The sequence below is a fragment of the Centruroides sculpturatus genome, unplaced genomic scaffold, assembly GCF_000671375.1.
Source record: "Centruroides sculpturatus isolate CEXI.00-Female unplaced genomic scaffold, Cexi_2.0 scaffold740, whole genome shotgun sequence".
NCBI classification, from domain to species: Eukaryota; Metazoa; Arthropoda; class Arachnida; order Scorpiones; family Buthidae; genus Centruroides; species Centruroides sculpturatus.
This window is the reverse complement of record NW_019385071.1, coordinates 119435-135022: the sequence shown is the minus strand read 5'-3', so window position 1 is coordinate 135022 and position 15588 is coordinate 119435. Positions and strand designations below refer to the sequence as shown.

General features: G+C 31.7%; 1 protein-coding gene across 1 annotated transcript in view; it reads left to right on the top strand.

Moving 5' to 3' along the window:
- The window catches only part of LOC111634217 (glutamate receptor ionotropic, kainate 4-like), a 25383-nt gene extending 10124 nt beyond the window's left edge, over positions 1-15259 (top strand). Inside the window, exons 8-16 of the mRNA XM_023378939.1 lie at positions 750-796; positions 864-961; positions 1487-1577; positions 2392-2416; positions 2492-2550; positions 2617-2764; positions 5878-6107; positions 14710-14963; positions 15036-15259. Of these exons, the coding sequence (XP_023234707.1) occupies positions 750-796; positions 864-961; positions 1487-1577; positions 2392-2416; positions 2492-2550; positions 2617-2764; positions 5878-6107; positions 14710-14963; positions 15036-15222 (1139 nt within the window). The 3' untranslated portion in view covers positions 15223-15259. The remainder of the gene's footprint in view (positions 1-749; positions 797-863; positions 962-1486; positions 1578-2391; positions 2417-2491; positions 2551-2616; positions 2765-5877; positions 6108-14709; positions 14964-15035) is intronic.
- Positions 15260-15588: the final 329 nt, after the last annotated feature.

Genomic DNA, 15588 nt, shown 5'->3' with positions numbered 1-15588 from the left:
GCATTATTCTTCTCATGCATATATTTAAATGTAGTTTTTAAAAATTTTTACTAATTTGCTTACACATACGTATTTTTATTTTAAATTTAATGAGTACATTATTAAAAATTGGATGAGCGTGGCATAAAGAACCTCTAAACGCTGTACAAATTAATTACACTAATAATTCAATTTGTCAAAAAACAAAATATAAATCGTTTGTCTTTCCCATACGAAATAAATTGTTGTCTTTTTGTATATCTTAAAATATTTTCTGCATGATTAATCGAAAAAATGTTGTCAGCAATGTAACGCATAAACGAACTGTCTCATAATAGAATCTTGTATCAGATGCTGGAAATATGTATATTAAAATACGTGAAAAATACCTGAAAAACTCCACATGGACAGACCATTGGTGAGACACAAATCCATGACCAAAAGTGTTTTGCAGTTTTTTTCTTTTTGAATTAGTCTGAAGATTTCATCTGGTTTACGGGTTATTTTCTTACGGGTTGATCCGGGTTTTCATCTCGTGACAAATGAAAATTAGTTTCCCATGTTTCTTATCCATGGGGAGATGCCAAGTAGGCATTTTTCCCCATGAAAGATCGCCAATAATTTGCATTGCCTTATTCAATCGATTCGGTCTAATTCAAGTTTATTTTGGATAAACATCAGAAACAAGTGTATTTGCGAATTATATATTTGAATAATTTTATTTTAAAACTTATGTATATGTATTTTATTACTATTATTATTTCATTTAGCCGAAAATGAAACAGATAAATTACCCTGGAAAATTGCAGGAATTCAGGTAGTATCTAATTTATAAAATAAAACTTTATAAATGAAATAAATAATAAAGTTTAAATATCTTACAGCTCGAATACGTAATAAAACTTGACGATAGTCAAGAACATATTGTTTCTGGTTTTCATTTTGAACTGTTTAAAATTCTGCAAGAAAGATTAAAATTCACGTAAGTTCATATTTTATTTCAATTCATAAAAGATCAATATGTTTTCAAAAAATATTTCCAAACAACTATATTCCAAGAGACCAATATTAATCGTTTCAAAATAAAATTTAGGCCAACTAGTAGCCAAACGGTTTCAAACCACTGGATGAGTTAAAAGTCCTGTTTACTTTTCATTCCAAAATCACTGAAAATATATTAATTTTTGTTATTGCAATTACAAAGGATGTTTTTCCATTGACATTATAAATGATTTTCATAATTCTTTATGCCCTTCAATGTATTACTGCTGATGGCACATACTTTATACATGTACTTAAATAATGTGTTCTTTTGACAGTTATTTTTACATTTAATTAAATCCTGACACTCCTTTAATTAGTATCATGTAAAATAATATATCTTCAGTACTTTTCAAATGTAAAAGGCTCAAGGGATATTTGATTCACTCTCCATTTATTTTTTTCATTTTTAGGAATATTTACAAATGAAACGATTTCTAAATTTTTCTTTTGTTTGTTTTATCAGGTATAAAATAGTAAAACCAATTCCAAAGACTTTCGGCGGAAGAGACAAAAATGGTTCTGCAATAGGAATGTACGGACAACTCATAAATAATGTATGTTGTTAATTATAGTTACTTTATTCTTTTTTATAATTAAATCTCACGAATTGTCCTATTCTACATATTAATTAACTGATAGAACTGGAGTTGTTAATACAGTATTTACTTACTAAGTACAGTACTTATCAAAATACATTAAATAAAAATGCATACAGCTTTAAAAACAACAAATGTTAAAAATTCTGCAGCTTTTCAGCATGACAATTCATGCAAAATTTTAACTTATTTCGGTTAATGAAGTATAATTGCTTATTTAAAAATTACGTGTACCTTGAACATTACGAAAACTTTCGCGTTGTGTCAAATATGTGCTATACAGTACATGAAAATTTTTTAAAAAATATGATTTTTTGAACATGCGATATTATGATAATAGCGTTTTTAAAGTGAATTAGAAATATAAGGTGGATTATAAAATCTAGGCGTTAGCTATTTAATATAGCTTAAACTTCTGTCCTGTTTATAGTTAATCGTATAGGTAAAGCGGTTATCGCTTTAATCTACCGATTTGGGAAAACCGAATTCGAAACCGAGATATAAACAAAACCCGGAAGTCTTAATGTATGTGTCATATGTCCATCCTCATTACTTGGCATTCACAGTTTGGTTCGATCAAATCTTGGCTTTATAAAACAGCTTTTTTAAGTTCCCACAAGATAAAGGATGCAATAGTTTCCTTACCATTCAGCAAGCAAATGGCCATTGCTAATTTGTTATATCCATATGAAAAGTCAGTACTAGACTATGGTACATGGTTTAAATGTAAGTTTTGTAATGAACTCAATATTATAAATCTTTTATTTTATAGGAAGCGGAATTTGCCTACGTTCCAAGTATCGTTATTTATGAATTTTTTAGAATTTTGCATTATTCTTCTCATGTTACCTTCAACAATTTCTTGTTTATAGTCAAGACTCCTGCACAAAATCCCAACTGGAAATCCATTATTAATTCATTTTCATATGAGGTATGATACGTTTTCTTTCTTTATATGACACAAAATAAAAATTTTAGACTGCGTTTCTTCAAGTAGATTTGGATGATATTAATTGCATCCATAATCGTATTCGGATTGATTTTGCATCGAGTAATAAACACAAATTTTTCTGAGAGTCAGGCTCATGAAACATGGTCGAGAGGAAAGACGTTTTGGTTCTTATTCGGGTCTTCTGCAAATCAAGGTAAAAATTTAGAAATGTTGCATAAAATATTGTAAATTTAAATACATTTTTTGTGTATTGAGCTTTAACTGAATTATTCTAAGAACTTAAAGAGAAAAAACCTATTTCAGCAGCAATTTTTTAATTTTATCTAACGCTTTCAACTATCTGTGTAACAATTGTCCAGATCCAACATTTTGAATAGAATTTTTTAACGTTTATATATTACCTTCTAAACAGGAATTATTTAAATACATAGAATTGGTTAATTGAAAATAGCAGTAAATGTGTACAACACTTCCGAAGGTATACAGAATAAAATAAATAAATAAGTATGCTTAAAAATAAAATGAAAAATAAAAGTGCACATTAGTAAGCAGAAATATACTGACCTTTACACATACAAAAGTAATCAAGAAAATCTTCTAAGCTGGTAAATCTGCTGCCGTTAATTGAATGGGTAAAAATTAGGTCACCGGGTATATATAGGTTTCTTGGTTTTGCTAAAGCCCACAAAACAGGACACCAGTTACGACCGGTAGTAGAGAAATGTGCTTTGCTGACATATATTAGAAAAATACATATACAATCTAATAAAGGACCGACGGTTATACACAGCTTTCAGCGTTACTAACCTAGTCCATTTGGCAAAGAAACTAAGGCAGTAGTCTTAACAGATGATGAATACATATATCAGAACTTATACCCTTCAATTAAACTACAACCTTGTCATGATAGTTTACATAAGCAATTAAGTAGAAGCGTACAAGGGCAGAGCATTCAGGCCATCCATGTCCAAACTTTGAAAGAGATAGTACAATTAATATGCTGCACATTTTTCTTTCAATTTTAGGGCGAAGTATACATGCAAAAAGGTGTCATAATGGGTAGTCTTAGGGCAGGATTACTTTGCGAGCTTGTGCTAAGTATGGAGAGTACCCTAATTCCAAAAATCCAAATAACATTTGACTATAAAAACGTTTCGTCGATGATATATTAATCATATTGAACAAAAACCAAACGTACAGCAGTTTGTGAACACCTTCAATAATAATTCGTATGAATTGATAATAACCTTAGGCCAATTGAGTAATGTGAGAACACATTTCCTCGATTTAAGCATCACCCTACTGAATGTCGAAATCCATACAATTTTTTATCTTAAACATACCAATCACGCAATATACTACATACCTAGCTGTTCAAATGATTCGCCCAAATATAAAATAGCAGCATTTAAGACCCTAATGAAAAGAGTATATACCCACATCACAGACATAAGGGGCAGCACTAAAAAATTGAACAGAATCAAAAGCATCGCTGCTGCGCACGGGTACAGCCATACCATGGTTAATTGTTAATTACCACATACAGCACTTAGATATTGCAGGAAACCCAAACACATTCTGTTTGTAATATTTCCTGTTACATATAATAAATTACAGGTAGGCCTCCTACAACGCGGTACCTTTACAACGCGTTTTCGCTCTAACGCAGTTGGAAAAATGCGGAAATTTTCTTACAACAAGGTACTTTTACAACGCGGTTTACGGTATTTAGAAACAAATTATCTTCACATAACAGAAAAATCGCAACGGATCACGTGATACAAGCCGCAGTTTGGCATACAGAGCTAAAAGTCTTTGAAAGCAGCTGTTTGTAAACGTTGGCGTTTATTCCCTTGAAAGTTTCAAGGGAAAACCGGTTTCTAGACAGATGTGCATCAATTACCGTAAACACTCAAATATATCACTAAATTTTCGATCATTTATACTCTTTCAATAAGTGGGGACTGCAAAATGGTCCAAAATACAGAATAAACTACTATTGGGTATATATTTTTAACAACATAGTGAAAGGAAGTTATTTTTTGCGATTTTTACTGTACACAAAACTGATTGAAAAAATTTTAGCCATACCAATGCCGAATGAAAACAAAGGACCGTCGTTAAAAAAGAAATTTATAAATCTTCAAACAAAGATAGAAATTTTGGATCGAATTAAAAATCAAGAGCGTATAACTGATATCGGTAGGAATTTTAATTTAAATAAGTCGACGATTCGGTCGGGAGAAAAGATCAGAAATTTGCAAGAATAGATGATCATCCGGATCATCTATTATTGCGAAAAATGTTGCTCGTCCGAGAGAACCTATAATGGAAAAAATGGAACAAGAGCTAATATAATGGGTAGAATATATGAACAAGAAACGGTTGCCTTTAAATAAAACTGCACGTAAACACAAAGCCTTAAAAATATTTGATTATTTAAAACAAATGGGACAGTCGTCAGCTGATGAAACCGGTGTTAAATTCGTGGCTAGCAATGGCTGGTTTGAAAAATTTTAAAAACGCCATGCAAACGCCACGTTTCTCTCTTTTTAGAACCGAATCCCAGTTTTTGTATTAAGTTGGTGTCTCCTATAACGCGATTTCCCACAACGCGGTATTTCCAAGGAACGTATCTACTGCGTTGTAGGAGGCCTACCTGTATTAGATAACACCTGTAGAAACGCCTTCAGGTCGAACAACAGAGGTATCACATATAAGCGCAACAAAACTACTTACAGATGGTTACGTNTCAGTTGGATATGTGCTGTGTGACACATGGTGAACATATTGAGAAATTATAATGACCAAATGGGAAACTTAGTCAGATTTCCAATGTTTTAATGTATATTACATTCTCAGATAATAATTAACACGATTTCAAAAATTTTAAATGGTAACATTCTTTTTGGAAGATCTTATATAATTAATCAGTTATCAATTAATAGTAATTACCATAAATTTATTTTATTTAGAAATTTATTATACTACTAATGCTGAGATTTTATATTATTGAAATATCATATATTATATTTTTATATATTAAAATTTATTTTACAGTCCTCATACAAGGTGTACTCATGAACAAGCTCCATTTGAACTTATATATGGAGAACCTTACATTGTAGAAAATGTTGATAATCTGAAATTCAGAATATCTCCAGAATCATTCTTCCAAGTAAACACGGCAGCAGCTAAAGTTTTATTTAACACTATAATTGAATTGGGCGATTTTAGTGAGAATTCTACAGTCTTAGATGTTTGTTGTGGAACAGGTGAGAATTTTTTCTTTTTAATATAATTTAGGAGGTAATTTAAACAATGTAAAACGACTTGCTGCAAGAATAATGATTGGAATATGGCTGCTTTCTGTTGTGGTCATACTTTCCTGTTATAATAGCAAATTAACATCATTCATGACATCTCCAATTATTGATTTGGTACCCAGAACTGTACAGGAATTAGCCTTAACAGTTAAAAATGGAGAATACGTGTGTGGCGTATTACCAGGTGGACCGATTCAGAAATTCATCATGGTAAAGATTTTTCAATATGATCTTTTAAAATCTAAATTCTTCACTCGTGTCTTTAGAAAATGTATTAATACAAATAAACTTAAAAAGATTAAATATTAGAATTACGTATGAATTTTGCTGTAGTTTTTAATTTTATTTGCTTTTATAAATTCTAAATATATTTATGTGAAGTATTTTCCTATGATTATTTCGAATTTTCTATGTTAAAAAAACAATTTAAAATAGGTTATGTGCCGTTTTTAATTGCAATTATATACTGGTGCCTATTTAACAATGTACGCTTTCATGGAAGCGAAGTAAGGATTAAATTATTTATGCGAGTCGTTATCGCAACTTTTTGTGGAAGCATACACTATCGTAAATTATAGGCGGGAAAACACTGTACATTTATTAATAATTGATACTTTATACATTGAAAAATGTCTATTAAAATAACGTATTCATGACCATCGAGAGAGAGGTCATGGAGATGATTGCCGGAGTCCTAACTCTTACTCTAACTACTCTCTGAAGATGAAATGTTTGCCTCATNATAAATTTTATAAAAATTAATTTTTACTGGGGTAACGATGAATCGGTACCCTCGAAGTTTTGCTTAACAATTGATGGTACCGATCGATCACTACTTTTGGTGGCAATGGTCACGTAAAAATTGGTACTTTACCTTATCCAACGACATACCTTGTTTTTAATTCTCAGCTTGGCTTCGATCACTCCACAATCTGCCAAATCTCTATCAGAAAAATTGAAATTCTACAAATGTTCTCAATCTACCACAGAAACATTTAAAAAATTAAAGATGATGAACTGTAACAATAAATAAATGTTAGCGCCTTATATTTAAAAAGTTGAAAGATACTGTAAGTAAATATTACTATCTGAAATAAAAATAAACTTGTAGAAATTCTATGTATTTATAGGTATATAGAGCAATTTAACAGCAATATTATTTTAAGTGTACACTTAAATGTAAAAATTTTTTTGCACGATATCACTCAAGGCCATGCTCATAACCCTTGGACCAATCATTAGTTCCTACCAAGATTTTCTAATTAAAAAACTGAAACTCCTAAATACAATGTCTCCAAAGATCATATTTACAATGTAGACAATGACTTAAAACACAAGCATACGCATTTATTTTATACTATTTGGGACCAACCACTCAGATATTACTCATCTAAATGAGGTATTTATTCCAGAAATACATAACGAATATTTTCTCTCTGTAAAAATCAGATAGCCATAAGTATTGATAATATCTCCTCTTAGAATCAGACCCTCGAAAATATACGTTTTATTTTTTAGAATATAACTCACTGTACTGCTTTACCTAAATTTTAAAATATATTCCTCCAATTGTATCCAACATATACGTTTCTCTATCTTGCAAACATCTACAAAAACGATCAGAAAACCTATTGCACAGTAAGCCTTTGTGAGTTATGTTTAAATCTTTTAAATTTGTAATTACACTTGTCAATTGACTATAGTCTTCCGATTGGATCCTCTGTCTTTGACATCTAGAAAGGCAATCCTTTGACTAAATGTCATCGTAATCAATACTGTATTTTTGATATAAATAAAATACTTAAAACAACTACAAATACTTGTATGCATATATTCAGATGCGTAAAATGAAGCCTTTTTAACGAGTCTGCTGAGACATCTGTGTTCATGGGCTGATGTTTTTCATAAACGACAGCATCTTCTTTTTGCTTATCTTATGTTCTTTGTTGCAACTATCATTCCATCTGCATTGAATAGGTGAAAGCGACATCTTTAGCTAGTTAGTATGATACTTTCTTTCACAATAACTGTCAGACTTATTCCATCTTCCATGTTTAGAAATATGCAAACATGATACAAAACTACACACTAAAATATTTCTATAATAATTTCATTACCATATTTCTCATTAAAGTGAGAAATGCTGTTTTTGTGTTTTCTGCTTTCTATAAACCTTTTATTCTATAAACCTTATTTAAATTGAGTGGACTAACAACAATTCAAATAAGTTTAAAATTCTGAAATGTGTATAATAAACTCAGTGTGTGTTAGATATGTTCCACGTGTAAAGCTCACCAGTGGAAAAGTAGATAAATCTAGTGAACAGTGATAGTTGTTCGAGGGCTCGCGCTTCATTAATGTGTTAACCATTCGGAGTTCTAGACTTTTGCTCCACACATCTCGACATATGAGAGATGGGAAAGATCAAGTTTCTTGTGAAAAGTTCTGCTGGAGACATCCTATGTTGGCAGAGTGCCCAAATGTTGGGTTGTCTTAGTTCTTCGATAAATTTAATTTTTGAAAATTTACTTCTATAAAATTTCTATGAAACTTAATTAACTTTGTAATTAAATTTTATAGAAATTCAATTTCGTTTGCGATAAATATAGGGGTATGTCTTTATGTGATGTAAATTTAATAACAGAAGATAAATATGTAATTTTCACATTCCTTGTATAAACCTTCGTGATTATAATAATAAATCATTTTATACGAAATCTGTATAAAAATAATTTCAGCCTGATGATGCTGTATATTGTGTCAAATTTAAAGTACGGGTATATTTTACCCGTACTTCTTTTTTGTGCACGTAAAAAATCAATTATATTTTAAGAAGTGTTTTTATTCAATATATCTTAAAATTTCGAGTGTATTTTAAAAATTTCCATCGATTTTCATTATCGATTAATATCGGTTAATTTGATTTTGTTATTGATCGTTAATTACTTAACTATAAAACCAATCTAATGTCTCCAACTCAAATTTATGGCTAGACATTTCAGTAAAAATAGCCAAATAATACTGTTTCCAATAATACTGTTATAATTCATTTTTTATAGCTAGATAGCGTCATTATAATTTTGATAATTTAGCTAACCAAAAAAATAGCTAAATTGGCAACGCTACCAAGCTCGATATATGTTAATAAAACGATACAGGCGAATTCTTTCGTCAAAATTACTTAGTATCTTAATAAGTAATTATCCCGATAAGAATCCTGCTGTGTCGTTTGATCGTTAATTATGTAAAAATAAACCATTGATTTTTTCAGCTTTAATGGTCAATGGAAAAACATTATTAAAATCAATAAGCAATAATTTTGGCATATTTCTAGAACCAAGTTACCCGTGCCAAAAACATCCGATGATGACGTAAGCGTCTGGAGCATCTTAAAAAATTGCATCGGAAAAGTAAGCAAAGCAGTTATAATACAAATTTTGTTCGATTTTTGTCTAAAATTATTTATTTTTTCTAGGATTTGTCCAAGGTAGCTATGCCCGTTGTGTTTAACGAGCCACTCAGTTTCCTGCAAAGAATAACGGAATATATGGAATACAGTTATCTATTAAAGAAAGCCAATCAGGCTGACGACGCCGTGGAGAGGATAGAGGTACAGTAAAAATATATTCTTCTTTATTTGCCATTTAAGAAAATGAATCTACAATTAAATTACTAACTTGCAATTTATTCACAAAGAAAATTGTTTATCTTTAGTATGTTGCTGCCTTCGCCGTTTCTGCTTTGGCTTCCAATTGGCAGAGACTGAGTAAGCCCTTTAATCCACTTCTCGGGGAAACCTATGAGTTGGTAAGGTAAGAGAACTTCCCCCTACCACATTTCCATTCAAACTTTATCCTCTTGAAAAACCTTATTTAAATTTATAGGGATGACCTAGGTTTTAGGATAATGTGTGAACAGGTGAGTCATCATCCACCCATCAGCGCTTTCCATGCAGATTCCGAACATTTCGAATTTTTTGGAACCATGCAGCCCAAATTAAAATGGGGCAAATCAGTGGAGATTAAACCGGAGGGAAGATTAACGGTCAAATTACTCAGGTTTGTAACTTTACTTTTTGTATTTTACTTTTTAAATCGTCATATTACGCGATTAAAATAAAAAAACTCATTAATAGATTATTGGCTTAACGCGTCTGGGAGAATATTTGATAGATCGTTGGCTTTTCGACTTAATTTATTTTAGTAACAGAAGATAATCGTATGTAGGGTATTAAATATCGATTAGAATTCAAGTTTCATATCATTATAATATAACATATTGTATTGATTGCGAGATGATAACTTTTGTCTATCGTCTAGAAATGATAAGAGAGTTTACATAAAAATATTAATAGAACATTTTTCCTATATTTTTAATATATAAAATAATGTGTGAATATGTTTACATAATATTGTCGGAATTGAAAAGAATTAACAATTATGAACAATGATTCATACAGTAAACTTATTATACAGTAGACCACCTATAACGCGGGTTCATATAATGCGGATTCGTATATCGCAGCAAAAAATTGCGACCGTATTCGTATAAAGATATTAACAGAGGCTCGTAAAATGCGGTAAAACGTCATCGCCGACTCGTGTCGCGACTGAACCAATAGTGGACGAGCAGCCGAACTACTTACACGCTGCAGAGAGTTTAGGCGGGTAAGTTGAGTTTACTATCGTCTGTACAGTGTATAAATTAAGTACTGTAAGTCTAATACAGTACTGTAATTTTATACTTTTCTTGTGAAAAAATATTTCTTATTCAACGGCCATAAAAATTATTTCTATTAATGATGTCTCCAAAGTTCAACGAATTTTTCGCAGAAAAATAACTTCTCAGAAAGCGCGCCCGCCGTTTGGTGCGCTGCTCCGCGACGAAAACAAGCTTAAGCAATGGCGTCGTCGAACGGTGCACACTCGGTAAGTAATCCTACAATTATTTGTTTATAGCATAGTTTATATGGATTATTCCCAAAAAATTATACGTGCTTTGGAAATGTTGAGTCAAATTAGTCTAGAATCGATTAATTTTATGGAAGAAAACCTTTCAAACAGCCGTAGTCCGTAAACTGCACACGTGCCGGGCTGTGATTGGCTCATGTATTTACGAATTCCTACAACGCGAAATTCTTATAAAGTGGAACGTATCTACCGCGTTATAGGGGGATCGACTGTATAATCTTTTTTATTTTTGACTTTTTCCGTTCTATGGGCATTGAGAGAGCCTTTTTTCAGGCTTATCATGGATTCGGCCAGGCCCACAATGGAAGCGTCTGGGTGGTGAGGGATGGGGGCTCGAAATATCCAGGACAGATTACCTGCCAAAAAATTCGTTTCTCCACTGTCCGGTTCGATCCCGGTTCTCCAGAGTGGTAGGCGGTCATCTGGTCATCCAGTAGTCTCATAAAACGCCACACATTTTAGACAAATAGAGAAAGCAATTTAAGTAAAGTAGAACCTCGTTTTTACGATTTAATCAGTTTCCACAAAGCGAATTGTCGTTAAGCCGGGCCGTCATAGTTATTATAAGCTCAGTGTACTAAATTGAGATTCTGTTTCGTTTTAATTACGAAGCACTACACAGAAATGATCAATAAAAAATATAGCTTTTAAATACGTCACTTTATACAGTCATTAAAGAAAATTTATGCCAGACGTAAAACTGGAGTCTATATTACTGATTTAGTGGAGATCGTTGTTGCAATTATGCGTTTAAAATTAAAACGAATTCAATCCGTGATGAGAATTTTTAGTAAAACTGGTTACTTTAAATAATTATCATTTTTAAATAATAAAATTTCAATTTTAATTGAGATTTTTGGTTGAAGCCGAGTAACCGAAATGCATCATTAATATATAGCTTCTTGTCTCAATGATTGTTGATGAATGAATCTCAAACACTGTGTAGTAGAAATAATTGTAATTGATAAGCATTGCCTTTTGGTGTAGATCTAAAACATATAACTATAGGCCTATATTCATGTATGTCTGATGGGGCTTTTGGACCGAAATGCATACCAGTAATAAAGTTGCATTTTGTCCTCAGTAACAGTATGATAAGTCTCTGTTATCTCTACTACACAGTGTTCGAGATTCATTCATCGAGATGCATCAGCTTACCATTCTGGGATATCTGGGATCGAATTCCAGTGGTCACAACACTCCAGGTGTTCCCCAGGTGTTTCGTGGACGGTCTTCCCGCATATGTAGGACTCCTCTCCAACACTCAGCAGCTTTCATTGAAGGCCTAACGGAACCCACAATGGATAATTAAAAAGGTTCTTTCAGTGTTCATAAGACAAAGTGACCCAAAAATAAAAAAAAGGTTATTGTTAAAATGAATCTATTCCTTTCTAGCAAAAAAAAAAAAAAAATTTGTTATGATTACGTTGTCATGTTATTCATCATGACATTCTAAAGTTTTAATAATAATATATGACTACATTTCATTTGTATAATTAAAATACTAGTCTGAAACCAGTGAAATTCGTGATATAAATAATAATGATCTAACTGTTTCGTTCCCAATAGAAATAGAAAATTTATTATTTAATTTTCTTAATGAGCTCTTTAACAATAGTTATTTAATTTGTTATAAAAATTGGATTACTGTACCATTAAATTATTTTAATTTGAAATTAACATATGAGTATTTATTTAGAATCTGATTTATATAAATTGATGTATTTGATTATATCGAGAAATTCATGGAAAGTTATGGCAACCGGTGTATAATAATATAGAATAACGTAACAATACACCAGATTGTTTCTGTCTTATCCGTGCTTTTTTGATCTCATCGATCTCGAAAATTTATGAAAGGTATTAAGTATCGATCGATAATATGCTACAAAAAATACTTTATAATGATATATATAATCTATATATCATTTTAAATTTATAACTTTGTTAATATTTATAAGGTGATTTTAGATATTTTGTTGGAAATCGTTATGTTAAAATCGAAATTTATTATTACAGTATACCGTATCAGTTGAACTTTTAAATATGTATGACAGAGGTGGATCTGCGTTATTTATGACTTAAACAAATTGGTCTAATTATAACAGCGATTTAATTATGTCCGCTCGAATATTTTTAACAAATTTATATAGCTTAATATGTTATAGTAAATTATAAATTTAATTACAACACATTTACTATTAGAAACAGGCCAAATTTTTAATTTCTGATTATTCTCTTTACCAACACAAAATATTATGTTTCGTCATATAATTTAATGTGAACATATTACCGAACAAATATACATTTCTTGAAACTAAAAATTTTTTAAAAAGAACAGTTAAAAGAATTTTAAAAGGATATGAAGTATTAAAACAGGGACAGTTCGTTGAAACAGATAAGAACTGACTAAGTTCTTTTATGTAGCAGTACAGTATACATATATTTCATTTTTTTACTCTTTTCGCCGATGAGCAGTAAGAGCGCCTTTATCAATAATATCTATTATCAATTTGATCAGGTGTATAAAAGGGACGGGGCCCACATATTCGGCCCATTAGCAGCCGAGTAGATAATCACTGAACACTGATGCTTCTTCGATCGAGTATTTGCGTCTCACTAACGGGCTGGCTGCATAGAGTTTTCCGGATTTCTTCACGTGTCTAACAACTAATTAGGGGCCAGTTTCCCCGTAGAAAGTCTTCCCGAAAGATATTCCCCTTGGTAGATTGCCCATGTGTTATGTTTCATTTATATCATCAATTCAATTCCGACATATCTGGGACAGATTCTTCGAAAATTTTCTGTAGTTTTTGATCTCCCGGATTTGATCTCGGGTCTACCACAGCAATAGGCTTTATACCTTTAACTGTCTTGGTCATCCGGCCGACCTACATTCATATATAGGGAAAGGTGGTGCAAGATGGGGTCATGGGGTAAGACGGGGACGTCTGTTTATTTGTGGTTAATGTGCTTTTATCTAGCTGTTATTTGGGGAACTAAATGTCTACCTGGAAAGGATCATGGAGCGAGAGAACGTCCAAATCGCTCTCTTTGTTTGGAAGTAAGACACGTTTTTCAAAGTTTCAGCAATACTTCATCTAATTTTACGCCTGCTAAAAAGTTTCTACAAAGTAAGTATCATTGTGAACTTTTACATTACCTTTTAGATGAAGATATTATGGTATTCGAAGTAACCTTTAAGACTGTTTAGTTTTGAAATGAAGTTTACCTGTGTTTGGAGTCCGTATGAAAAGTGTACGTTGGGGGCAAGATGGGGTACCCGTCTAGCCCCAGGTTGACCATGAATATGACCTATGAATCCAAAAGTATTTTCGGAGGCAGACTTTATTGCTACAGAGACGACAAACAGGCCCCTTCAGCAAGGGTAGGCCTAATAGGAAACAAAAGACAAATGACACAGAATGCCTCTATTGTGGATGGTTATACAGTCGAGCGTCGATTATCCGAAAGTCAATTATCCGAAAGAATTCCAGTCGGCGAATTTAAATTTTCGCCAGTGCTGTGGCGCTGCAATCTTTGGCTATGTCTTGGGCTACTCAAATATTTTACGTTTTTGATACTAAANTGATAATTCAACTACGCTTGTTGGAGAACAATAAAAACACTACACTCAACAAGCCACCAATAAAACTCAACTGCCTAACCTATAACCAAAGTCTCCTTTTAATTTGTTTTTAAAAAAAAGCGCTTGACAAACTTGCCCCGCATGCCGAAGTTGCCCCGATCTCCCCTAAGTATATTATTTAAATTTTTCTTTAATTTACAAGTTACAAATTAACATGAATTAAAATGAGATTATTTTAATAAATATTTTTCAGAGCTCAGAATTAGATGATGTGAAAGTTCTGGCTAATCACATTAGACAACGAAATAACTATTTCAATGTTAAAGACGGATTCCAACGTGTTTTAGAAGGTCATTTTGCATTGATTGGTTACGACGACACTTTTAAAGTATTCATGAAAAAACATGGATCTGAGAAATTTCTTTTATCAAGAGATGCCTTTGCAACATTTACAACAGCATATATATCATCTAAAGAATTTCCATATAATAATGCGGTATCAAAAATGTAAAATAGTTTATAAATGTAAATATTTACAATATTACATATTGTGTGATATAATATAAAAAATATTTTTAGTGTTTCGAGATTGTTTGAAGCTGGCATCATCGATTTTCATACAAAGGAATCGAACGAAATTGCAGAATCCTCCGCAGTACGTCCTTTGACCTACGAAGATTTTCTTGGTCCAATATTCCTTATTTTATGTGGCTATATGTTATCCACACTCTCTTTCGTTTTTGAGCTTTTCTCAAAAAATGTTTAATGTATACTTTTTTTAGTAAAAGTAAATTCTGTATAATAGATAATCTGTGTTAAAAAATAATAAGTAAAATCTTCATTAAATCTGATCCTACTGAAAATACCATCTGTAGCACCACACCTTTCGACCTTTAATTACTAATATTTAATAGCATTAATACAGGAACCTCCGTGTTAAATTTCATAAATTTACGACAAAAGGCACAGAAGTTATAAAGATTTAATATGGGTGAATAAAGTGGTGCCACATACAACTGACATCCATGCAAACAGAAAATAAACCCATATAATTATGCATTCGACGACGTTTCCAGGTTCTCTGAGTCCAAAAACTGTAAAAGTCTTTTGCAGTCGTATTTATCTGATCCAC